The sequence below is a fragment of the Hypanus sabinus genome, chromosome 16 (assembly GCF_030144855.1).
Source record: "Hypanus sabinus isolate sHypSab1 chromosome 16, sHypSab1.hap1, whole genome shotgun sequence".
Lineage (NCBI taxonomy): Eukaryota > Metazoa > Chordata > Chondrichthyes > Myliobatiformes > Dasyatidae > Hypanus > Hypanus sabinus.
The window spans coordinates 34795198-34823091 of NC_082721.1; the positions used below are offsets into that span (position 1 = coordinate 34795198).

Genomic DNA, 27894 nt, shown 5'->3' on the forward strand with positions numbered 1-27894 from the left:
GAAGAGGTAGTGGTTTCACCAGAACAGCTTCAAACAGGTCATCAGTGGTCTTGTCCTTTTCTGCTGCTGCAGCCCAGTCAGTCTTGAAGCAAGAGTTGTCTCCACTGAAATAGGTGACATAGCTGCCAACAAAGAGGAGCTCACCTTTCCCCTTTTCAGCCGGCGTGCTGCGATCGGCAATGAGTGTCTTGGTTTTGCTGGGTTTACCCTGGTCATAACAATGAGGTGAAGGCAGCAGAGGGGATCAGAACTCCCTGTAGAACTAGTTTGGATGGAGCTAAAATGCAGCAAAGGGCAGAAAACACCACTGCAAATAAGCTCTAGCAATCACTCTGGAAGTCAGTTGTTTCTAAAATTTCTAAAGCACTTCAAATTAATTTACAACCTAACAAATTAAGTGTGCTTTTTGGAATAATCCTCAAAATATCCAAGGTATTTCTTTGTCCGACCAACATGTTATTACGTTTGTTACACTGATAGCTAGGAGGGCCATTCTGTTGAAGTGGAAGGACACATCAGCTCCCACTCTGTCACAATGGTTCTCTCAAGTGATGCTGTGTCTTAGTTTGGAGAAAAGTAGAAGTTGAACCTTTGAACCTATGTTTGATTTTGAGAAAAGATGGGGCTCATTTACTCGTTACTACCACTTCAGTTAATTGATAGATTTCCTCCAGAATCTAATTGTAAATTTGGGTACATTTTTTTGGCTGGCGGTTTGATGTTTATCTTTAGAAGCTTTTTGTAAGACGCATGGCTCCGCGGTTGAACACCTAATGGGTTCTTTTCCTTGCTTTTCTTCCCTTTTTTTCTTTCTTTTTGTCACCAAAATTTTTCAATCTTTAAAACAATGTTTATTATTCATTGAGACATTGTAAGTGTTACCTACTTCGATGTACTCCTGTTAATTTTGGATAATAATAATAAAAAAAAGATTTGCAAAGAAAAGAAGGAAGAAAGCAATCACAGTGTTAGTCCAGAACAACAAGAAAGCCTGCAGACAAGCAATGCTGTATGAACGGGGAACATTAGATTCTGATAAATAGTTCAAACAAACGCAAGCTATTAGTTCAGAATTCAGTAATTCAGAAATTACACCCATGTGACCACGCGATCTCAGAGAGAGTGCCCAAATCCCTAAGTGTTGGAACTGGCACTGTAATCATACTACATTAACTGCTATGTATGCTACTGTGCCACTCCCTTCCGAGAGAGAATGACTCCTGGAGTACAATTGAACAATATATTGTGAATTGAAAAGGGAACAGATTATTTTAAATCTAGAATTGAATTATAAAAACAAAGTAATTATCAGTTTCATACTACAGAATCCCCTTGGATCAAGGGCAAACGTGTAATGGAATTTCATATTGTTAGACTGCAATGCTGCTAATTGAAATATAACCCTAAGTTAAAACCAATCATAAATTTAGTTACCACAAATTGAGGACGCAGATTAAGAGGTGCAGTAGTGAAAAAACAACATACACGTTTAAATACAAACAAAAAAAATCTAGCCCTGTATCTCCTTCACCAATCAGCTTCCCAGCTCTTTACTTCACCCCTCCCCATCCTCCCAGTTCACCCATCCCTTTGTGTTTCTTCCTCCCCTCCCCTCACCTTCTGACTCTGACCCCTCATCTTTTTTTCCAGTCCTGATGAAGGGTCTCAGCCCAAAATGTCAACAATATTCTTTTCCATAGATGCTGCCTGGCCTGCTGAGTTCCTCCAGCATTTTGTGTGTGTTAGACATTTAAATAAAAGTGTATTTTTTTAGTTTGCAATAAATTCCCTTTAGGAACAAAAACCCTACTGAACAAGTGGTCCAGCTCTTATGACTAGAGAGCTTTTTAATTAGAATAAAGGCACACAATATGGACAAGAGCTGCAGATTGGCCAATTTTTGAAAAATAAGGAAGGAAAGATGGCACTAAACGGCAACTCCTTCGCTTGCATCTTTGGAAACTGCTCTATTTCTATCGTTGATATCTCTTTTTTTTCCTTTTCAAGGTTATTTTGAAGACTCTGACCAGGAATCCAGACATCGGCTCTTTGCAGGAATGCGACCCACTCTCGGGGCCTCACGACCGGCCTCTCTTTGATATCCCAATGATGCAGACTGGAAGATCAGGGTTCCGGATTTTTGTGGCTCTGGAGATGGGCCGAGTCAAGGCCAGTGCCCCTGACTGAGGCGTTGCGGGAGAACACAGAACATCAGGAGCAGCGGGTTAGGTGCTAGCTGTGTGTCCAGAGACCTGAGCCTTTCTGGGGCTGACTGTCTGGGCACAGAGCTCAGAAAAAGTGATGCAACAGACTTTTAACATCATAAATCTGTGAGTTGTCTGTTATGTTTCCCCTCTCGCTGTGAAACTCGCATTTTCCCTTATTAGGGAGAGACAGAGACTGCTGTATGTTGAATTATGGGGTGAACGAGTAGTCTTTGGGGTACTGCATGTCTGTGCCTTTATTGATGCTTTGCTGCACACTTGTGTGGTCGGTGGAGGGTGCTGATGTTTTTTTGATGGTGGGTGTTGGGGGGTGATTGTTGCCTTGCTTGTGCATGGGAGGGGGGATCTGGGGGGGCTTTGGGGTTCTAACATTTTACTGTCATTCATTCGTTGTGGCACTCCTGTTTTTGTAGATGTTTGCAAAGAAAAAGAATTTCAGTATGTATGTTGTATACATTTCTCTGACATTAAGTGTACCTATTAAAATGATGAAATATGACATGAGAGTAAATTAAATATAAACTAATTGTAAGAACTAATACAAATATGCAAAGAGGGACTGGTAAAAGTAAACTCCATTTTTGAAAGATTTAGGATAAATTATAATGGAGAATAGGGAAACAGCAGAAATACTAATCACTTTTGAGTTTGTCTTTCACAGAAGAGAAACAAGAACATGCTGGATATCGTGGAGAACTCCAAATCCAATGAAAAAGAGAGAGAGAGCGAGAGGAGCATGGAATACCAAAGGGGGGAAAGCTGCAAAATCCGCATATATCTAAGACAAAAACAGAAGATGCTGGGAATGCCCAGTACGTCAGGCCGATCTGTGGGAAGAGACAGAGTCAGTGTTTCAGTGGAAGACCCTTCATCAGAAAGGAAAAGGAGGCAAAGTAAGTTTGTAGAGCTGCAGGGAGATGGGCGTGGGGATATGTCTCTGATAGGGTTAAACTAGGATGACTATGGGGATAATCTATAAACAAGGTTACAAGACCATAAGATATAGGAGTAGAATAAGGCCATTTGGCCCATCCAGTCTGCCCTGCCATTTCATCATGGCTGATACATTTTCCTCTCAGCCCCAATCTCCTGCCTTCTCCCCGTATCCCTTCAGTCAATGAGTGAATAGGAGCACTTGGTGAGACAATAGACTAAAGTACCAGGAGTTCAGGATGACCTCATGTGTGTTTAGTTTCTTCAGTAAGGAGCAGACACATTGTGAGCATCGATGCAGTGGTCTAGACAGGAAGGAGCTTCATCTGGAAGGATTGTTTGAGTGCCAGGTTGGAGGGAAGAGATACTATAAGGGAACGGGTGTTGCATGGGAAAGACGCTGTGAGCCGGGAAATGCTTTGCGTAGATGGAAGAGTGAACCAGGGAGCCGCGAAGGGAAAGGTTCTTTTTGAACGCTGATACACAAGGGGAAAGGGTACAGTCTGATCGGTGGTGGGACTTCACTGAAGATGGCAGAAATTGTAAATATGATCCATTGAATGCAGAGGCCACTGGGATGGAGAGTACGGACCAAGATAACTCTATCCTTCCTTTGTCCAGGAGTAGACGGGGCGAGAGCAGTGGTGTGGAAAAAAAAAGAAATCATTGCGATATGGCCATGGCCTCTGTTCTTCTAGAATAGAGAGGAAGCCATGGCTCAGAAAGAAGAACGGATTCTCAGAGAAACCTGTGTGGATGTTCTCTTCAATGGAAAATGGAAGAACAGGAAAAATGGAATGGAGTCCTTACAGGAGGTAGGTGGGAGAAAGTATCATCAAGATGGCCATGGAAGTTTGTGAGAACTATGGGAGTCCAAGAATCTGAATCAAGTTTATTATCACTGAATTATGTGATGTCAGGTTTGTTGTATTGTGGCAGCAGTATAGTGCAAGGACATGAAATAACAATAAAAGTTAGAAAAACAGAGTTCGTGCAAAAATAAAAAAAGGAATAACAAGGTAAAGAATTCATGGACCATTTAGAAATCTGATGGCTTAGGAGAGGCTATTTCTGAATTGTTGAGTATCAGTCTTTAGGCTCCTGTACCACTTCCCTGATGATGGCAATGAGAAGAGAGCATGTCCCAGATGATTAAGAAATTTAATGATGGATGCTACCTTCCTGAGGCACCTCTTGAAGATGTCCTGAAAGGTGAGGCTGGAAATTGTGCCCATGATGAAGCACAATAACAAATGAATTGGTCATACCCTTTCAGAATTCCATGGATTCCAAAATGTCCATGGATTGGAAGAGAGTGAACAAGAAAGAAAGGAGAAATGGGAACAGAGGCAAGTTAAGCTGGCATCAGTTCAGACTGCTGTGTGGAAGCTTCTATGGGATATCTATCCATCTCTTATTCTTTCTCCTTTTTTTAAGATTAAGCTGATGTTTACCTCAAATTGAATGGATCCCAGAAGAGTTTATTTCATGAGCTCCCATCTTCATTCACATTGGTCCTATTACCTAATATTTTAATAACTAACAATCAATGGAGTTTACACAAAAATGAAAGGCCACCTGCATTGTTCCCCCCCCCCCAATAATTTTTTTTGGGTTGCTTGAACCCCCAAAACCAACTCTATTAAATTGAAATGACCAACCTGGGCCCTGCACACCACTACTGGTATCAATTTGAAATTGCTGATAAATTTGCACACACTCTTATCCCCTCTGCAGTGGCTGGAAGTCACTAAATGCCAGTGCCACTCCGTTTTACTTGAGTTCTGCAGTTCTTTACTGCAGTTACTTCCCTGAAAATGTTGCTTCTGTTGAGAAGCTATTTGTCACACCAAAAGTTCAGCACACTGGGTCAACACTCCACGGCAGACAGCCCATTTGTTGTCAATCATTCTCCGAGCACCAAGGTGACTTGCCAGCCATTAATTAGCCACATGCAATCTTCCAAATATAGTTTTTCCACAAATGACCATGAACATTGCAATGACAGACTAGTTTTCTAATATTTCTCAATGGCTGAAATACTTGTATTGGCTTTATCCAGCTGACAAAATGGCTAAACTGAAAATAGCCCATATCTGCTGAACTGGACGTTTTCAAACCCTGAAATGATTTTCGTCTTACTTTAAAAATGCCGATTCGTTAAGTTATAGGCCATTATACTTCAGCAGTTCACCAACGTTTACAAGCTGCCAGTGAGCTGGATACCAAACAAGGCTAAACATCTCAAGTTACAAACAATCTCCAAAAATCTGCTCGAATAATTCAGCAGGTCAGGCAGCAACCGTGGAGGGTGAGGGGCAGGGAAGGAAGTGGCAACGCATTAGGTCGAAACCCAGAAACAGCAACAATTCCTTTCCTCTTCGACCAGCTGAGTTCCTCCAGTAAACCATCTGTTGCTCCGGAGTTCGGCACCTGCGGTCTGGTGTCTCCATTTTAAATTGTCCGATTTAAGTGCAATACTCTAGACAAGAGGATTACAATATTCACCTCTATCACCTTTCCCGAAATTTTAAAACTGTAGAACTGATAACTTTCTCGGGTCTTCCCCTCTATGAATTCTTCATAAATCAATGCTTAGCACTATATAACAACATCTTTCAAATTTACATCAGTGCCATTTTGACACTCTTAGCTCGCAATTTATTTTACGTTTCGAAGTAACTCTCATTTCAAAGAGTTGGGCCCCTCCCCCATTTGCCAGTCGACCACACAATAGAAAGAACTGAAATCCTTATTACAGCAGCTTCAGCAAAGACAAGCTTACAAAAAGTCTGTTTCTGTTATTAATCTTAAAGCAATCTTCTTTTAATCAGCTAATCGGAAAACACAGATTACCATCAACAAGGCTCAATGTGTGAACTTACCTCAGGAGGCTTTTATTTTGGGAGAACTAACGATTAGAAAGTCAGCACTGAAGACTGCTGGCATTCCGAGGAAGCATTTCGCCACTTATTTTGTGCTGTATCACTCTAGAGCAACAGCCAGCAGGGCAAAAACTGTGCAGAATTTCTATCGTTTCATACGAACTCACATCAATGCCTTCTCTGAGGCACACAGCTAATTAGCATTTCCACACCACATTTACCCAAGAGGTATTCTTCCTATTGGTCGCTGATCAGCTAGATCACTTCTTCTGATCTGAGCTCCAGGCCCTCCAGCAATGAAGGATATTTTTGAATTTATCACAGGAAAGCTAGCATGCTTTGCATATAAACATTTTGTCAGAGGCACTGACTCAGACAGATTGATTTGAGATTACTGCCTCCACCTAACTCAAGTTTACCAACATGACGCTTGCAAGGCAACGTCTTGTCTTGTCCACACTGCACCAGCCGCCGCCGCTGGGCTACAGTGTTTCAATGATCACACTAGGTTTAAGTTCCTTGCATTCCCAGAAAACTGTTAGTCTGACATAAATTCCCCGTGTGTGTAAGAAATTTGAGTTTAGCAGCAATATTCCCTGTGAACCCATTTCCTCTGCAACGAACCACGCCCATCTATTCTATAATTATCATTACCTTCCTGCCCCCTCTGAAATTTAGTCACCTCTGTCGTGCTTCTGAGAATAATGCATATCCTTGCACAATGCCCACCTGAGCAGGCTGCCGTCTTAACGTTGCAGCTCCTGTCATACTGCAACACTCTCTCACACTGCACTGATATCAGAACCTACAAATAGCAGCATGACATTTCATAAGGCATAGACTTTTTTTTAAGTTACTTGCAGGAATCAACAGAGATCTCCACTGGTGGGCTCAGTGGTAATGAAACAAGTCCGTCACTGAGTCAAAAGTACTTGGATTTTTCAAGTATCATTTTGAACACTGCAGCTTGTTTCTCTCCTTCCCTTTCTTAATTGAAAGTTGGCATTGGATGTAATGTACCTTTAGTCTATGGAGCTTTCTGCAATGGTTATTTATCTTCTGTAGGCTGAGTAGTTAATCTTGCAAAACTGTTCGTGAGAAGCTCAACGGTTGATTCAGGTGCTATGAAAAGATGTTTAAAAACTTCCCTGTAGAGGAAATGGGGGCTGCAGCTAAACTGAACACGAACAAAAATGTTAATAAAACTGGTTCGAATCAAATTATCTGGTTGATTAATTAACTCACTGATGTGAATTTCTTCCAGGAAACATCATTGTTCAAAGAACAATGGTTTTGCTATTAAAATATTTACACGCCATTACAAACAACACGTACATTGAGGGAGTGAAAAGCCCAAAATGTCCACTGTTAATTCATTTCCATGCATGCTGCCTGACCTGCTGAGTTCCTCCAGCATTTTCTGTGTGTTGTCCTGTTGCAGTGAGCTTGACTTCTCAGTAGGAGTTTGTAAATCATCAAATTTGCATTGAGTCACTTCTCAGTAACGAGGAAGCTAATAACCTCATGACAGTGCGTGGACCTGATTCTGAAATGCTGTGAGGGTTGATTAATATCTTTGTATAGATATCCCAATATTATTATGACTTTCATGACAGAAAACCCTGACAATTCTGGACTATGTTTCTCACCCTGGCTGAAGAGGAACACTTTCTGTAATAGACTAAGATAACTGCCCTGCTCCAAAGAGCACTATATGAGGTCATTCTTACCCTCGGCCATTAGGCTCAATAATGAGTCAACCCACAGCTGGGGAAGTGATAACCCCCTCCTGTTAAAATATTTGGGGTAAGTTATTTTTTATTCTTTCTTACTTCTCTTCTAATATTTGTATATCTGTGCACTTGTAATGCTACTGTGACACTGTAATTTCCTTTGGAATCAATGAAGTAGCTATCTATGTCAGAACATTACAATACACCGGAGTTGACTAAAGCACATAGAGCATGGTAAGATGAACAGAAACCTGACAATGATTGACTGAGTATACATATATTTTACTTCATGGATGTTCATTCAAGAAGATATGAGGGTGTGAAAAAAAATTAGGAATTGATTACAAATTCCGTCAAAAAGCAACATAGTGTTTACGGAACAAATTTAAACAAAGGCATCATAAATGAGAGTTGTAGGTTTGTCACTTGATTTTTTTCTTACTATATTTAGGAAATTTATAAAGAGAACTGAGTCATAACACTACAAACTGTGAAAATTTCTTCCAAGTTTTACAAAAGCTTTATAATTACTTCAGTGAAATTGGTGCTGAAATTAACAGAATTCTGGCAATGCACATTATACCCACACTGATTCACAGCAGGGTTACTCCACAGAAGGGGCCATTTAGCAAAGAACAGTTGAGTTAGTGCTGCTCTCCAACACTTTCCAGCAGTACTGCAATGTTTTTCTTTTGAAGTACTTACTATTCCATCAAAGGATTCTCTTCGGTTGTCTACACCCCTTAGGATTGTAAATATTTCCATCAGATTCCCTTTCAGTCTTCTCTGTCCCAACTCCAATTACCCTAGCCTCTCCTGTCTAATAATGTAACTAAAATCCCTGATCCTAAGGTTTACACATCTTTCCTAACATGCTATTGTAACCAGAGAGGGCATCATAGCTTGCTGATTCTATTTACAAACCCATAATTCTGTTGATTTAAACAGCTTTTTAAATTTGCCCTGCCATTGTTAATGGTTCACACATACATGTAATAGTGCATTGTAATCCTTTTAAAATTGTACTTCCTGTACTAAATTTATCTATCCAATGTCCACTTTTCCACCATTCTGTCTTAGAGCAGGGGTTCACAACCTTTTTCATGCTACCAGGTTGGGAAATCTTGTCTTAAAGCCCCTTACAATCCTCCCCATAATTTATTATACTTTAAAATTTTGCATCATCTGTACATTTGGAAATACTACCTTTTGCACTCAAAGTCATCCCTTATATTAAGACAAGTAGTGGTCCTAATATCAAACTGAAAAGCTCTGTATGCTCCAATCTATCTAAAAAAAGTCACTATTACTGTTGGTTTCTCACCCCTAGTGCCCTTGCTGCTATTGCCCTTTCCATTTCATGGAACCTTTTCTTCAGAATTTTATCAAGATCCTTTTCAAAATCAAAATACACCTCAATCACATTTCTGTTATTGCAACAAAAAAACCCACTGAGTTAAATAAACTTGATTTCATAAATCCACGCTAAATTTCAGCAATGAATCCAGAACTGTCAGAATGATTGCCAATTCTGTTACTGATTATTTTTGAAATGTTCATCTCCATCTAGATTAAATTGACTCAATCTTGTTTTGGAGAAGGGCATAATATTTGTAATCTGAATCCTCATTAACATTTGAGAGATTAAGACCAATTTTCACCCATAACCCTCAATAAACTAGAATGCTGCCTGTCTGGACTATTTAAATACAGTTTACCTTTCTCTATCTATTTCTTCTTTTGCTGAGACTCCTGAAGTGGCACATTTACTATTTCTTAATTTAAATAGATTCAGTCCTTGAAAGTTAAAAAAAACACAAATAAGAAATAAACATAAAGTGCTGAAAACACAAGGCCAGGGGGCAAACGTGAAAAGAGAAAGAGTTAACTTTTCAGGTCAAAGACCACCCTTAACCTTTCTTCCACACCACATTTTTCCTGAAAATAAACACCCAGAAATTAGTACCTAATCCTGTCTCTCTTTTAGAACCATTCCTCCATAATTGTCATATCACACTCACACGTGCCCACAACCTTGTTGTTTTGCTTGCACTGGAAACACATCTTAAGAGTTCCTACACTTTTAGAGTAGGTAGTGACTGAGGCAGATTATTTCTTGCTCTGTACTTACTTCTCTATTCTTTCTGCATCACTTTCTCCCTTTCACTGGTACATCCTAGAGCACCATCCTCCTAACTTAATCCACCCTGTTCCCTCACTCTGACTTTCCATCACAGCACCATCAAGCTACCCTGTAAGTGGAGTACATGGATTCCATTGTCATGCAGATGAAAATAGGAAAAAGCAAAATAAAAACAAAATCTGCTGAAAACACACAGGTCAGGAAATGTTTGGTAACAAAACTCATCCTCCATCTGGGCATATTATACGTTTCTGGATTCAATATAGACTCTAGCAACTTCAAGTAACTCACTTTCTGTTTAAGTCAGCGTTGTTCTACTCCAGTTCATCTAAAATCTAAAATTTTCCTTCATTCACCTGTCATGCAGTTGATCCTCACACCAGCTACATCCTATCAAGGTATTCTTCCTTTGTCCTACACGTTGGTCCCTCATCTCCTGAGCGCAAAACTAACTTGTCTACTTTCTTTCCTAACTCTGTCAAAAGATTGTTCAGTATGACCTGTTAAGTTTCCTTTTAAAAAGGATGCTGCCTAATCTGTGATGTTTTCTCCCACTGCTATTCCACGGAGTTGCAACCAGTCTGTCCTGTACCTGCCCCACCTCCCCCAGACCTCTCTCCAATGCCAGAAGGGTCAGAATAATTTCCACCTACATCACATTTCCAGACATATACTCACTAAAACACCAGCAGGGAGCAAGTAACTTGGAGAACTTGTTCTGCTCTAAAATACATTTGTAGGATTTTGTCCCTTTTTCTACTTGCATTGTTGGTACTGATATTATCAAATCTTTTAGCTTGTTCCCTTCTCTAGCAGAATGTGCTTACATACCCTCACTGACATGGCACATAACGAACAAACTCTCATTGATGTCCTTTACCCTCTACCAAGAATACAATATGTTGGCTGCATATGTGCCTACAGCTCCCAGAACACATAATCCTTTTTGACTACCGTGCTTTCATTATTTGTTGATCCCCTGAGCAGTGCAGTGCTTACTTGCACTGCATTAGTGACCAGTTGAGAGTGGAATATAGCTTTAAGATTCATTTTCTTACAAATAACCATCTACTCATTATCCTAAACTTAGGCTGCAGAGGGGCTAAAATCTGAAGCACAGGATCTATTCAAGGAGAAGCTCCAACCACCTAATATTTAACAGTGACTCTGAAACCTTGAACCTAACACTTCTTGCACACAGTTCCCCAGAACTCTCAAAGCACCCTGGCAAGATCCCATATAGCACAGGAGTTGTAGGTAATATGCAAGTCTCAGCTACCTGTACAACACTCCATATGCTTGTTGCTAACTTAATTGAACTCTCAGCCTCAGCTTCAGTTGCTTCAACTAAATTGTTTGGAGTTAACATTTTTTTTCTTTAAGCACCAAAGAACAATATCTAAAACAGGGAAATGGAAGGTTGCAGTTTCTTTTTTGGAAAGCAGACTTTGGTTGGAGTGGAGGTACAGTGACAAATGCATCTGCATTGGGGCTGCTTCAAGCACCTATGGTGAGCGGGTCAATTTGATCAACTTTGTCTCCATCTTCCACTCTGCCCTTAAATTCTGGAACAATTTCTGCCATCTCTCTCCTTTCTTGATCTGTCTCCATCTCTGGAGGCAAACTACCTACTGATGTCTTTTATAATTATCGATTCCCACAGATATCTTGACTATACCTCTTCCCACTCTGTGTCCTGTAAAAATGCTGTTAACTTTGTCTCTGCTGCATCTGCTCTCAGGACAAGGCATTCCTTTACAGGACATCAGAGATGGCTTCCTCCTTCAAAGAATAGGGTTTCTCTTCCTTCACCATTGATGCTGCCCTCACCTACATCTCCTCCATTCCCTGGCCATCCACACTCATCCCAGCATCCTGCTGTGTTAACAGGATTTAAGTTACTCTTGTCCTCACCTACCATCCTCCACATCAACTTCAAAAAGACCTCATTTCCAAACACACCTTAATCCCACGCCACTCTCCTCTTTCCAAAGGGTCGCTCCTTCTGTGTTTCACTTGTGGCATGTATGCCTGAGATAGAAATGCTATGCATGCCCACTAACCTCCATTCAGGGTCCAAAATTCCTTCCAGGTGAGGCAACACTTCACCTGAGAATCTGTTGTGGTCATCAACGGTATCCAAAGTTCTCAATGTGACCTGCTCTACATTGGCAAAACCTCACTCAAATTGCAGCACCACTTTGTCAGGCACCTTCACTCCATCTGCAAATAGTGGTATTTCCCAGCAGTCAACGATTTTAATTCTCATCACCATTCTCGTTCTGACACGTCAGGTCCATATTGTCCTCTCAAGCATGATGAGGCCACTCCCAGGGTAGCCTCCAACCTGATGGCATGAACATTGATTTCTCTGTTATTTTTCCCTCTTCTATCCACCTTCCAATCATCTCACTTTGGTGCCCTTCCTCCTGTCATCCTCTATCAGGTTCCTTCTTCTGCAGCCTTTGCATTTTTCATCTATCAGCTCCCAGCTTCATAATTCATCATTCTTCCCTTCCTCCACCTGGCTTCATTGATCACAATCTAGCTTGTTCTCTCTATCCCACCCCCCCCCCCAACCTTTATATTTTGTCATCTTCCCCCTTCCTTTTCAGTCTTTTCAGTCTCAATGAAGGGGCTCAGCTCAAAACACTGAATTCAATTCCATAGATGCTCCCTGACCTGCTGAGTTCCTCCAGCATTTTGATTGCATATACAGCTGTGATTCACAACATATAGCCTATTAAATTGTTTCTTTGTGAGGAACTATAGAGCTTGTGATATAACCATAACGGCCAAAATTTCCCACTGGTATACTAGTGAGAAATTGTGTTTCAGCACTAAGCTCTTTATGATCCAGATAACATCCAGTAGCAACCCTGTGCATTTTTAATAGTCTCTGTTTCCTCTGTTAACTTGTACATAAACTTGTCAGGTTATGTTAAGAAAAGAAAAAAACATTTAGCAAATTAAAATTTCAGGTCCATCATTTTTTAGGCTATTTTCAACATAAAATTCTATCCATTTTTTTCACCACAGATCTATGCAATTTAAAGTGTTTGTAATGGTTTCTGTTATTTCAGATTTTCTGAAACACTATTTTACTTTTTCAAACCTGTGAATTGAGAAGAGCAAAAGATGATGGGTGAGGATGTGTACCTAAAGAAGTTTGAGCCATGTTTAACATTAGTAATATCACAATATCAAAACATAGCTCACACACTTTGTTAATTACCAAACAAGGACTAGACTGCATTTCTAAATAGAATACACTGCAAGTTCTAACAAGAAATAAGAGGTGAATTTTCATTTGAAGCTCTTTAGATTTGCAGGAAATTAAAAATACTGGAAATTTTCTGATTTGTGATTGCACCATTATGGAGTCTTCCATGAAAAGTTCATTCCATTTCAAATGAAAGGAGGATGACACAAAAGAATAAACAAGCACTAAATATAAGTTGGAAGATTGTAGGATCAAAATGTTTTATTTGAAAATGAAGGAAAATGTATACTTTGTAAACAAGTACAGTATTTATCAGGCAGATATCTGAAATCCATGATTTGGTAGTAGTAGCATCAAAAACCAGACTGAGTCTCCAGGACTGTTCTGGGATTCAAGTAATTTCCAGCAAATCTTGATGTCAAAGACAACCATGCCAGATATTATTCATTTTATTGATTATAGGGAATCTATCACTGCCTTACAGACATTTGGTAACAATCTGAACATAATCCAGAATAAAAATCTTCAGAATGTGTCTTCATGTACATAACTAAAATAGTAATTTCTGGTAATGTTAGGTTAAAGTATGTTTCATGTGGATGGAATGTCAAAAGTGATTTAGACTGTCAACCCCATCTTCCATGCAAAAAGAAGCTGTGCATCTTTAGTATCAATTATACCAAACAAAATATCCTGCCTGAATGCTGAGCGTAGCAACATTTAAATAATATTCCTGCAGCTATCAATATTCCTTGCTTAATAGATTGTATTGCTATCAATAAGGGCAGCTGACTGTTGTCAATGTTAACTGAAAATCAGCTTTCACCGTCTGCCTTGTTATACTGGCGTCTGGATTTTAGTAACAGCAATTTCAAAACTTTAATCCAGCAATCTATAGAGAACAATAAATGACCACACAAATGACCCTTTGGTAAAGGGATATCATGTTGAAGTAACTTTATTAACTTACCAAAGTATGCCTTGCAAACAAATCCCGCACTTCACAGAGAAGTTGGTCACTATGCAGTGAAATTCAAAAACATATTTACAGAAATTCTGAATGCAACAAAAAGCACCATCAGAACATGCAGTCATTGAGTAAGGATTTTATTTCCCAGTTATCTTCTTAAGAGTTGCAGTGTTGTGAACAGCTACCTCAAAACATAAAAAGGATCTTGGTACACAAAGATCCTCTACACTGCTCTCTTTCTCATTTGCACTTTCACACTATTTCAGTAATGTAATACATAGCCAACAAAAAATTGAATACACTTTTTTTTTTAAAATACCACAGAGCTGAGGACAAAGCCACATTTCCATAGAAATAACACTTCAATAGGTAAAACTTAGTTGGATACGTTTACAGTGAGAGGCATTTCCTACCTATACAAATGTCAATAGTGTAACCAGTTTAACTGTACATTTTATGCACAAAAGACTTTATAGTTGAGTGCCAAGCAATTTTGGTGGACAAGCTGTTTTGAGTCAATGATATCACCCAGTGTCAGGACAATTTAGCACCCAACTAATTGCTGGAAGGTTCTACTCAGAGATGTGATAGGTATCACAGGGCAGACATGGCCTTCTACGACATGAGCTGGAGAACGTTCACACCCTCAACTCCAGCCTCACTACCCAATCACCTAGAGAACTACATGTAACCCAGTTTTTGATTCCCATCTAGTCTAGGAAACCTAATTCACATATAAGTCTTCAAATTAGATTTACCAGTAAATTTTATAGCTAGGTCCTTTAGTATTTTTAAATACAAGAATAGCGAATTATTTCATTGAACTAGGGAATTACTTGTGGGTTTGGCCAGAAAAAAGTTTAAAGAAATTTTTAACAAGCTGAATGTCTGAATTCCCAAAATTTAAAAAAAGATGGAACAAAAAAAAACTATTCAAAAAAGCTAAAAGAAACCTGAAGATTCAAAAGGTATTTTAACAGACATGCAGATGGTAATCATTGCCGAGAAAATACTATATGCAGAAGAGTTGTTGGAAGAATTCTTTTTATTAATTGAGCTACAAAAATAATTCAGTATCTAGCCAAACTTCATTCCAAGTAGTTGTGCTTTGGAAAAGTGAAGTAAGCTATTAGAAATAACTTACTGGTGATTCTGGCACCAATAAATAACAACAGATATGAAACAGGTATTTCCCAACCAAGTCGAAGAGCCAAAGTAGGAGGTGGGCCAGTCAAACCAAATTTTCCTAAAGCAATTTCCAAATTGAAATTCTACCTGTCTGGTTTGGCAAAAGGTACACCATGTATCAGTAAACAGCAATGTAGTGTACACAATGGATTGCCTACTGGACTCCATGATCCCCGTGGAAGGCCTTGGATTTTCTAGTTTGTCATTATGCCACAAGTTTGATGTATGTTAGCCACATCCAACTGAGAAGTTTCTGATGTTCATACAATTATTTCAACAAGACCCAAAGGGCTTCAAAAAGTGCTTACGTAGAATATAACAATGAATAAACCATGAGGTACTTCCAATCAGTTGCGTTTAGCAGCTCTTGGCACAGAAAAAAAAGCAACTGCACTTAAATGGTGACATATATATGCAGACACCCCATCTTTTATCTGAATACATTTAAAACATCTTACCAATTTTAACAACTTCATGACAGAAAGCAGCCTCATTTGATTCAAGGAAGCATGGAGTCAGCTTTGGTTTTTAAATCATGAAGAGGTGGGTTTCTGGATCAGGCCAATTCACTTGCCGAGCACTATTTGCTGGGAGTGGCATAGAAAGAAAGTGATCGAGGAAAGAGAAAGAGAGCTGTTGCCATGGGCAACATGATCTTCATGGAATGATGCAATTTATTATTCAATAAGCAATATAAAACAAATCTACAGTACCTTGTTATTCAAGTAAAACACTAAAATTGCAAATATCTCAGACTAAACAGCAACATATAAAAAAACTGCAATTCTGAAAATTTAGCATGACTTAGAACAGGTCTAGACATCTCCTGTGTTGCTGTCCTTTTTATCTTTCTTTCCATCCCCTTCCCCTTCTGCTGTTTCGCTGGTATCTCGTCTCCTTTTACGATTTCGCATATTAAACCGTGGTTTTGGCTGGGGCAGTGGGTCCATTCCAAGAACTTTGTGAATCTGCCTAAATGCGAGCAATCTTAATGCGTGCTGGGAGGAAAAAAAGTACAATAAACATACACAGACAATTGACATGATAGTCCAAATGTTTAACGCTAACAAGAACAAAACATCTAAAAACCCCAAAAATTGCAGTCTCTACCTACAGCATAAAGTTTTTCCTCTATTGATTACCAATGAATATATTGTGCTCTTTCAGAATCTTTCTTACTTTGTATTTTTAGTTTTCAATGTCATTTTCTTGAAGTGATTAATTAATTTTATTGTAATTACAAGCTATTTGTTTAATTTCAAAATAGTTGGACAATATAAACCCACCCAAAATAAGGATTTTGTCAAATCCCTTTGAATATAGACAGTAATCTAGCTTGATTGCAAATCAGAAAACTATGAATGTCAGAAAACAAACAAAAAGTGCTGGAGGTACTCAGTCGGTCAAGTGCTCCTGTGGAAGAGAAACAGAGCTAGCATTTCCAAGTCAAAGAACCTTCTTCAGAACTGCTCCAATAACTGTTCAATGAGATCTTCTTGGACTGTGAGGTATCAGAGAACTGACTATCAGCATCTGTGGCGATTGCATTTGTTTCAAGTCGGTACAAGTAAAAAATATCCCTAAGAGCACAAGGAAAAAAACTGTAAACTGGCCTCATCTATCTATACATTAATAAAACTCTCATTCTGTTTATCGGTTTGTCTGTTTGTGCCCTCATTTAGCCCAAACGGTGCATTAAAGCAGCACTTTTCTTTGACTAAATGGACTTAAAATGCACTAACTTACCAAATGCATGCAAAGGTCAGGATTATATTCATATAAAACTGCTCACTCGTCAACAGGCCCTGTTTTCCACACCAGATTCCAGCTTTCATGGAAACCGCGATGCGACACCATGACGCATGCGCGCGGCCAGCCTCAGCAGCGCCTCACGATGCTCACAGCAGTGACTCCAAACAGAGCACAAGGGCAGGGCAGCTCTAGCTCGAGCGGTCACATTCTGCTAATCACCATCAGCATGTGCAGGATTGGGACAGATCAAACTGCCACCCATCAATAAGAGATCATTAAATCTTTTTGTAATGAAGTACTTCAAAAGACAGCCGTGACTATATCACATCCATTTAGGAGAGTGTCAAACACATCATCAAGAATACTCAGCATCCTGGAGGCTTTGGTGCTACTGCTTCATATCTTCTATCCAGCATTAAGGTAAAAAAAATATGGACAGCCTAATTATGCCGCTTGGAAAGAGAAGGGGGATATTATAGTCAAGAGATTACGCCAAACGTCATCGGGAAGCGGCAAGGAGAGGGAGAGAACAAGAACTGGACGACGCCAGGGCTGCACAACTCCAGGATCAGAGAGAAAGAACGAAGAGATGAAAGGACTGCACGTCTTAAGAATGACAACAACTGGCATAGGAGGAGGAGAGAGGAAGAGACAGAGGAGAAAAGGAAAGATCCACTCGAGAATATGCAGCAAATAGTAATTATTGCAAGAGTTGCTGATGACCACTATGCCCACTTTCAATGACAATACCTCAACAGAGAAAGAGCAAAGCAAAGTGCGCGACTCGCAAGCTGTAACATTTCTACTGATGTTGGTTTGATGACCAGAGTATGCTCTCAAAGTTCCTATTCACTGGAGAAACCACAAATTTCTGCTGTATGAAGGTAAAGGTCAGGATAGGCAATTTGCAGCCTCTACCCAATGAACTCCTCAATTTATACAGCAATGAAGAACCTATTGTTAACAAGTTCAGGAAGAACATCAGACAATACAATTGCCTCTTCCAAATGACATCCATTGGTGCCAAAGAAGTCCTTCCAATGAGGAATGGATGGAATCCTCCTGTGATTATTCAAGGCCAAATCCATCATTACATTGGACATCTAGTGCCAGACCCCAATCATCAAGCCCAGTTCCTTCAAACTTACTTTATGGATCCTCAAGACAGTATAGAATTGAGAATGGGGATATTACAGAATGATGGAATTCAACTTGAGATTGTTGAATTACTGGAAAACCTACTACGACAATGAAACCCGTACATTGCATCTCTTTGACTTGCAAAAGCCAAATTCGAGGCATGCCAGTGACGTCAATTGTCACTGATCCTGACCAGAGATTGGCATTTGAGCATGAGAGAAAATTTAATCCACAAATTGCCAAGTCACTGTCATTATACTGAGCAGCACCGAAACTGAAGCAAGATCACAGCACATTGTTTTGAAAGCATGAGGAGGTGATTTGCAAATAATTTCAGAGTCCCATCGCTCATTTAACAGCTTTCAATAAGTACTTTTCTTTCTACTTGGAGACGTCTACTCCGAATGACCAATAACAAGAAACTGACAGCAATGCGTTATTATGCGTATCGAATAATGAACCTTCTCAAAGGAGGACGTCTATTCCAACAATACTTGGTTGATATGACTGCTAAGATTGAAGGCGAGAGGCTGAGCTACATCTGAATGAATCAAGCAACTTTAAGATCAACAACATCCAGAGGCTTGACTGATGCATTGAATGATGATGATGATTTCAGAAACATCAAAAGGTGCATCATCCTCTCCTCGACATTTGTCGGTGGACTGAGATAACATGATGGAATGATGTCAGGATGCCATGATGTGCATACGCAAGAATGGTAATGCTTCATTTTTCATTACAATGACATGCAATCCAAACTGGCCCGAAATCCAACAGCATCTTTTTTTTTGCATCAGCAACTAAACAATCGGCCGGATTGAATCGCGAGAGTGTTTGACTTGAAGAGAAAGTTGTTTATGAAGTACCTCACTGGAACAGATGATCTCTTTGGTAGGTGTATCGCTTACATTGTAAGTGTGGAATACTAAAAGCGGGGACCGCCTCATTTGCACTGTCTGCTGTGGCTCGATGAGGCATCCAAGCCGAGACCACAAGATTATGATAGATTCATGCAAGCAGAAATACCCGACCCAAAAGAAGATCCCGAGCTGCATGAAATAGTCTTGAAGCACATGATAAATGGTCCGTATTGCATCACTAAATCACTGTGTTGGCAAAACGGTACATGCAGTAAGAGGTACCCGAAGCCATTCGTTGAACATACAAGGTGTGGGGATGATTCATATCCTGTGCATAGGAGACGGTCTGTGGAAATGGGAGGATTCGAAGGTCATCAAGTAGGACGACAAGTCGAACTATAACTTCTGAATGGGTGGTCTCCTATAATACCCAATTACTGAGGCTGTTCAATTGCCATCTAAATGTAGAAATATGCTTATCTGTCAAGTCCATCAAATTTGTGATCAAGTATACCATGAAGGGGAGTGATTGGGCAATTTTTGCAGTGAATAGAGAAGACAAAATCACACAGTATTTGACAGGCAGATGTATCGGGCCCTCTGAAACTGTCGGATCGATACTTGGATTTCCAATTCACAAGAGGGAACCAGCCGTTATTCGCCTTCAAGTGTACCTTCCCCAACAGCATCAAGTATTCTTTCGAGATAATGCTGCTCTGCAACTGAATAATGATATGGCAAGAACCACTCTAATGGAATTCGTGGATCATTGCACTCGCGATCCATTTGCAAGAACCCTGTACTATGCGGATATTCCCAGATTCTACACTTGGACTAATAAGAGATAGGAAAGAAGGAGAATGGGGAAAAGAGTGGAGGAGTACTCCGGGATTTTTGAAGCAAATGTTCTGGGTGGAGTGTATACCGTTTCTCCACAAAGTGGTGACTCTACTATTTGAGACTTCTTCATCACATAAAGGGGCCAGTATCTTTCGAATCATTAAAAACACAAGATGGAGATATCCTTCCATCATTCAAAGACATCTGCAGAGAGAGAGGATTGTCGCAAGCTGACGGTCATTGGCAGCAAACTACGGACGAAGCAGAGAGAACAAGAATGCCCAGAGCAATGAGAGATTTGTTTGTTGTCTTGCTAACAAACACTGAAATCAACAATCCACAGCAATTATGGAACCGGTTCAAGAATGCAATGTCTGAAGATTTCTTACAAATGGAGAGCAGAACCATCAATGATCCTAATATCATGATCGATGAGAGGCATCATGGACAAGCTCTTCTGTATTTCCAAGAGAAACTTGAGAACTTGGGCAAAACACTTGAAGAACATAACTTGCCGACACCAAGAAACGGTACAATTCCTCAAAGTGCTGGCAATCTGGAATTATTGCATGAATTGCAATACAACAGAGACGAACAGCAGGAATTTGTTTCACAGAAGGAGCCCCTATTGAATAATGAGCAAAGAGAAGTATATCAATATGTGTGCGACTGCTTGGAAAGGAATCTCTCAATGATTTCCATTGATACACCAGGAGGAATGGGCAAGACATTTATCAGCAACTTGATCCTCGCTAAAGTTAGGGGAGATGGAGGTGTTGCTATTGCTGTAGCATCATCTGGTATTGCAGCAAACTTGATGCCTGGTGGTCAGACAGTGCATTTAAGAATAAAGATACCCCTCAAAGTCAATGAAGATGTCCTTTGTAACATCGATAAAAACACCAATACTGCAAATTTACTCCGAAATGCCAGGCTTATTGTCTGGGATGAGTGCCCCATGATTAGGAGGGAGGACTTCGATGCCATGGACTGGACTCTTCGTGATGTATGCAGCAAGAATTAGGCCTTCGGAGGTATTTTAACCATTTGCTGTGGCGATTTCCATCAGCTTTTAGCAGTTGTGAAACAAGGAAATGATGCTGATGTGGAGAATCCATGCATAAAAACATCCTACTTATGGAGAAGCTTCAAGTTTCAATTGAAGAGAAACATGTGATTGAGTGAGGGAGAAGGACGATATTCTGAGTTTCTATTGGATGTTGGAGAAGACAAGATTGAGAAAAATGAAAACAATGAAATCGAATTACCTGAAGATATGATTCTGCCAGCAAAAACTATGGAAGAATGTACTGATTTCATCTACCCGACTTTCAACAATCCTGAAGAACTGTTCTCGAGGAATTTGGTCTTGGTTCCTCTCAATGAAATGATGCGAAAAATAAACTTCACATGCATTACACGCTTCCCTGGAATCATGAAAGGATGCTGTTCCTTCAATGCTGTAAATGAAGGAGCTAACACCACTCAGTTTCCAACAGAATTCCTTGATTCAGTCGAACTCTTAGGATTGCCACCACATAAACTGGAATTGAAGAGGGGATCTCCCATCATTTCAATGAGGAACCTGGATCCACCAAGGCTTTGCAATGGAATGCGAATAATGGTGGAAGAACTACATGACAATCTCATCGTAGCAAAGGTAAACATTGGTGCATTCAAAAATGACGTTGTCATGATCCCAAGAATTACTCTCAGTTTATCAGAAGGGGAAGATGTCCCTCTTCAGCGGAGCCAGTTCTTGATACAGTCATGCTTTGCTATGACTATACATAAGGTACAAGGCCAAACCATGGAAAATGTGTTGATTATTCTGGAGAAACTGGTATTCCAGCATGGTTAGCTGTGTGTGGCTTTAAGCCAGGGAAAAAGAAATGAAAACTTAAGAGAAGGGTGGCAGATCAACCAGAAATGTTGTCATCAAAAGTGTCCTTCGTTAAATGAGGAGGAGCTATATTTGTCTTGCTACGCTTCTTTCTTCCTTAATAAACTGAGTTTTTCTTCTTTAATTTCCAAAGCAAAGCGATACCAATAGCATTCAGGGAAATTTAATGAGCATTCTGGCCACATCAGACTGCACTACCTTTCTCTCAAAGGGTGCCCCAATGGGTCACCCGGTTGTCTAGTACTCTTTTAAAAGGCTGATGAATTTTCTGTTTCCTGCTTTAATTTCAGATTCTGGACATTGGCCTTTTTATTTTCACCTCACTCTGGATGTTCGAAAGTTGGTTTTAAAGAGATGGATGAAATAGATATATGCCTGGCAAAGAAATCTTACCTGTGCACTGGCTGTAATATCCTCTCTTTGCTGATGGTTCATGGAGGAAAGGGCATCTGAGTGATCTTTTTCACAAGGATCTAGAAGTCCAGGGCCATCTGTTGCAAGCAAATACAAAATATGGTCAGACACTATAACCAGACTTGAATTTTAAAATAAACAACTGATCTCATCACACAAGTAAAACTGGTCGATACAAGAGATACATCATCTACCATTTTCGTGGCATCAAGAGTGTTGCTGTGCATATTCTATTCTTGGGGAAATTGCACATAAATCAAAATTGATTTGGTAAATTATGGAACAAGCTTCCAAAAAAAAAAATCCAGATCACCCATCTTATTCTTAAAGGTTATTCTATATTCTGAACAATCTAGACAGCAAGAGATACCAACACACTCTCCTTTGCAGTGAAGCCTCATCATGTACAAGCTACAGTTTCAGTCTTTGGGGACTTACAGTTAGTTGCAAAATTTCGCACTGAGGCTAATAGAACAGGTTAAAATCATAAGGCTTTGTGAGAGCCTGGATGTAGGAACAACAGGAACCTATCTTCCAACTTAAATTCTATTAGAACTATACACAAAAATCAGGGCTTTACTTCACCTGTTCAGTTTTAAATAGTCAATATAAAGAATATTTGAGAGAGATTCACCTTTGCTAAAATGCAGAATGAAACCAATAGGCATAAGTGCATAGAAGTCACAGTGATACAATGACATGCTGGAGTCTATTGCTTGAGTTTCTTTTAAAAAATTGAGACAGCTGGTAAAGCCTTCAATATGAACTTAAAAGTTCTAAGATTCATTCACAATTGGAAATGATAAATAATTCAACTTCTCTTTTAATTGCCTCTTCTATACCAGGTACTAGGTTGTAGTAGAAGGCAGCCATTGCTGTACTATAGGTGAGACTTTGCTCTTTTCATCTACTGGGCCTTTATTCACTTGTATTTGAATTTAGTTCTGCAGGAAATGACCTAATTTACTATCTGACAAGGTCTTTAATTTGGCTTAATACTGGAAATCTACTATAGTTCAAAATGGCCACAGAAAAATTATCACAATACACCACTTGGGAAAGTTTGAGATAACCTCATCATTGGAGCAGTCAATTCTATAAATAAGTGCTGAAACTGACTTGGGAGTGCTGGGACACAGTATTGTGAACCTTAAATAGTAGGATTGCTATACTTGACCGAAGTGCGATGATGCTACGAATGGGGGCACAAACAGTGGGCGGTCCATTCTCAACAGTGACATCCTTTAACTTGAGCAAAAAAAAATCATATAATTTTGAAAGGGGAAAAAAAAAGAAATGCCTTGTGCAAGAAGATACAGGCCAAAAGATGATTCACTCCCAAAACAAGCAAGAGTCACCAACCTGGAAGAAGAACTCCAGAGGCAATAGATTCCAATACCCTCCGCATTGCATCACCAGGACTCAATGGGCCTGAAGAACTGCTAATGGCTTTCTCCACAAGCAGCTCCATAGCCTGTTTTTTTTCAAAAAAGCAATGTGGAATTAAAATTGATCTGAACCTACTTTCAAAGTTGTGAAATACAGTATATACAAAGAACGTTGACATTTTCCTCCAGAACAGCAGTCTGTATCTAAACTCAAATTCAATCTAAAATATCAAGTGTAAAAGAACTAAAGAACTGGAAATGCACCTAGTTCAATCTCTGAATAAAGCCAACTCACAGTCTAAAGTGGAAGAAAGGAGGAATGCTACAGAATAGGGAGAAGGAATTAATGGCTCTGGCAGCAAATGAAAGAAATCAACAGGGTAATGGTCCATTCTGAATGATTACATCTGTCAACCATAGAAATAAGCTGGAAGAACTACAGTGTCTATAAAAGTATTCACCCCTCTTGGAGGTTTTTTTGTTTTATTGGCTAACAATATTGAACACAGTGGATTTAATTTGGCTTTTTTGACACTGATCAACAGAAAAAGACATTTTCATGTCAAAGTGAAAATAGATCTCTACAAAGTGATCTAAATTAATTACAAATATAAAACACAAAATAACCCCTCTCAAATCAGTAATTAGTAGATGTACCTTTGGCAGCAATTACAGCCTTGAGTCTGTGCGGATAGGTCTCTATCAGCTTTGTTCATTTGGACACTGAAATCTTTCCCCATCTTTCTTTACAAAACTGCTCAAGCTCTATCAGATTGCACGGGGATCGTGAGTGAACAGCCCTTTTCAAGTCCAGCCACAAATTCTCAATTGTATTGAGATCTGGACTCTGACTTGACCACTTCAGGACATTAACTTTGTTGTTCTTAAGCCATTCCTGTGTAGATTTGGTTTTATGTTTGGCATCATTGTCTTGCTGGTAAATAAATCTCCCAACTCACAGTTCTCTTGCAGACTGCAACAGGTTTTCCTCCAGGATTTCCTTGTACTTTGCTGCATTCATTTTACCCTTTACCTACACGAGCCTTCCGGGGCCTGCTGCAGTGAGTCATCCCCACAGCATGATGCAGCCGCCACCACCACGCATTATGGTAGGGATGGTGCATTTTTGATGTGCAGCGTTTGGCTTACGGCAAATATAGTGTTCAGTCTAATGGCCAGAAAGCTCAATTTTGGTTTCATCAGACCGTAGAACCTTCTTCCAGCTGACTTCAGAGTCTCCCACATGCCTCCTGTGAAACTCTTGCCGAGATTTCATGCGAGTTTTTTTTCCCCAACAGTGGCTTTCTCTTTGCCACTTTCCCATAAAGATGCAATTGGTGAAGCACCCAGGCAACAGCTGCTGTATGCAGTCTCTCCTATATCAGCCACAAACTTGCAACTCCTCCAAAGATGTCACAGGTCTCTTTGTCTCCTCCCTCACTAGTCCCCCTCTTGCACAGTCAGTTTTGAGGACAGCATGCTCCAAGCAGATTTACAGCTGTGCCATATTCTTTCTATTTCTTGATGATTGACATAACTGTACTCCAAGGGATATTCAGTGACTTGGAAATTTTCCTGTATCCATCTCCTGACTTTTTTTAATTTTTTTGTGGAGTTTTTTGGAGTGTTCTTTTGGCTTCATGGTGTAGTTTTTGCCAAGATACTGACCCACCAGCAGTTGGACCTTCCAGATACAGGTGTCTTTTTATTACAATCAATCAAAACACCTTGACTGCACACTGATCTCCAAAGCCAGATATCCATTTAACTAGGTATGTGACTTCTAAAACCAATTGACTGCACTAGTGATGATTTGGTGTGTCATGTTAAGAGCGGGGTGGGGGGGGGGGGTGTGAATACTTATGTAATTAATTATTTAGTGTTTTATATTTGTAATGAATTTAGATCACTTTGTAGAGATCTATTTTCACTTTGACAAGAAAGAGTCTTTTTCTTTTGATCCGTGTCAAAAAAAACCAAATTAAATCCACTGTGTTTCAATGTTGTAAAACAGTAAAGCATGAAATCTTCCAAGGAGGGGTGAATACATTTTATAGGCACTGTAAATCTGAAGTCTCCAAGGCCAGAAGAAACTACTAAGCAAAAAATAACTAAAGGAGGAAACAATGATAAAAATCAGTAAGAGTTGCCAGCTACTGGTAATATCTGAGGGATGAAGAAATGATACCTTTTTAAAATTGGAAGACACACAATTACTACTAATGCTTCAAATGTCTTATAAAAATAATGAATTGCTGCATTTGGAATGGATCTCACAATGGAATCATTTATTTGGAATGAAGTCACAGCAATGAATCTTTTTTAGAACCAGTTACATGGACAAAATATTTACAATTGTAAACTGGCTTAATTGAAACAAAGCATCTACTGGCCCCCTTATTGGCAATGATACACTGGCCATTTTTACCAGAGGCAGAAACTTGCCCGAAAGGATTGAGGTGAAACAGCTCTAGAACTTGCCTTAATATACTGAAAAGGGCAAAGCACAAGGTTCGTACACTTAAGGGATTTGCACAAAGCTGCTTGATAAAGAGGCAAATCACCTTAGCCATACTGACCTCCAAAAATAGTTGCTAAAATTCAAACATGCAGGCTGATGTAACTAACTTGGGTGAGTACCCGGGAGCTATTATATCCATAGAATCATAACACTAAATGCTTTAAGGGGGGAAAAAAAACAGGGTTAGAAAGGATAGGGAAAAAGAAAACATATAATTTTAATAGGATCACCTCACATAGAATTTGCATACACACCCAGTCTGGTAAGGCTCCCCACGTTGGCACACGCTGGCACAGGTCACGTAGTATTCGTATGATGATCACACAGGATTGCAAGCCATTAGCCCTCGCCTTTCATTTGCAAAGGAAATGATATCTATTTATGTTTAAATTCATTAATGTTGAAATGCACAGATATATTATTTAATTCACATGAGGTTCAATTGTACACCAAACTTGAAGAACAGTTAACTATGAAAGAGTATTAGTAAATTATACTAGAGACATTCAGAAGTCAATCAGCATCTGTAGAAGATAAAGCAAAGTTAACAGTTCATATGGATGAGGATTTATTAGAATTAATGAAACGCCATTCACCTAAAATGCCAATTCCATTTCCCTCTTCTCAGATGCTGACTGACCTGCTGAATATTTCTAGCATTTCTTGTTTTGCTTGCAATTAAAAAATACAATGAAATATGGAATGGAACTTACTCCTCATGCTAATTATAAAATCAGAGCAGAAATCATTAATATTGGTCACTAGAAAATGTAAATTTAAGTGTTCTGGAACAACAACATTTAAATAATAAAACCGCCCTTTAAAACTACAGCTTTAGAATAAAACATCCTTGTAGATCAAATAAAGACTTAAAGAACAAGCAGCATGCTTATCTAGTTTAGTGATGGTAACTGCACCATAGGAATTAATTTATTCAATGCAATATTCACAGAAGTTATCCTAATGTAAGGATATTCCAGCTACACATTACCATTCTTTATTTGCCATCCTGTTTCCATTTCATATTTCATTTCACATTGAAGGCTTTCCAAATATCCATCTCAGATCTACAGTTACTTTGACTTACGGCACCTCTGTACTCACCAAAATGTAGAGAACAAAGTGCACATATCAACATAAATTTCTAAAATAGAAAAGGGAAATATGCCCTTAAAAGCCTCAGTTATAATCTAAACCACCTGTGTTCAAGTTGTGGTAAAAAAGATTTTAATCAGAACAATGATTGTGACCAATGCTTGATTTCTGAAATATATTTAATACTTCTGAAATCCCACATATTAAACAGAAATTTAAAAAAAAATCACTGTTGGTGAACAAGGTCATCAACCGCTATCAAGCAAAGCAGCAAGTTAATGGCTTTATTAACTTCATTGCTCTAGTTAGTCCAAATTCAATTTAGTTTCAAATTCTAAGATAATTCTTCCAACTCTGTAACTACTTTATTTCCAGCTTTTTCACTTTGTCTCCTTTAAGAAAGTAAATGAATTTGATTGAGTCAGGCAGTGTAAATTCATGATCTTTATTAAAAGGACCGAGCAATCAGTAAACAATCACTAATGAAGATGGGAGTAAACAATCATAAAATCAATGGTCCCACCTAAAAGCTAATGGACACTGAAGAATAAACCACTACACAATATATTTTTACCTGGAACCACTTGGCATGACGAAGGGCAGCTAGACCCTCAAGGCATTTTTGCTTGTTCAATACATCTGATGGATCCTGCACTGGGGCAGTTGTTGCATCTTAAA

At 39.3% G+C, this 27894-nt stretch overlaps 2 protein-coding genes across 7 annotated transcripts in view; both read right to left on the reverse strand.

The window, feature by feature from the left end:
- The window catches only part of matk (megakaryocyte-associated tyrosine kinase), a 71962-nt gene extending 65743 nt beyond the window's left edge, over positions 1–6219 (reverse strand). The window contains exon 1 of the mRNA XM_059991551.1: positions 6044–6219. The gene's annotated coding sequence lies outside the window, so the exon portion shown is untranslated. The remainder of the gene's footprint in view (positions 1–6043) is intronic.
- Positions 6220–14084: 7865 nt separating this feature from the next.
- The window catches only part of LOC132406218 (zinc finger RNA-binding protein-like), an 80310-nt gene continuing 66500 nt past the window's right edge, over positions 14085–27894 (reverse strand). For 3 of the 6 annotated variants that reach the window (XM_059991555.1, XM_059991554.1, XM_059991553.1), the window contains 5 exons: positions 27791–27888; positions 26376–26471; positions 23575–23686; positions 22192–22289; positions 14085–16298 (listed from right to left, as the gene is read on the reverse strand). In XM_059991555.1, coding sequence (XP_059847538.1) covers positions 16116–16298; positions 22192–22289; positions 23575–23686; positions 26376–26471; positions 27791–27888 — 587 coding nt within the window. In that variant the 3' untranslated portion in view covers positions 14085–16115. Of the gene's footprint in view, positions 16299–22191; positions 22290–23574; positions 23687–26375; positions 26497–27790; positions 27889–27894 lie in introns of those variants that run through there. The other 3 variants (XR_009516095.1, XR_009516096.1, XR_009516097.1) reach the window with 3 other exon arrangements.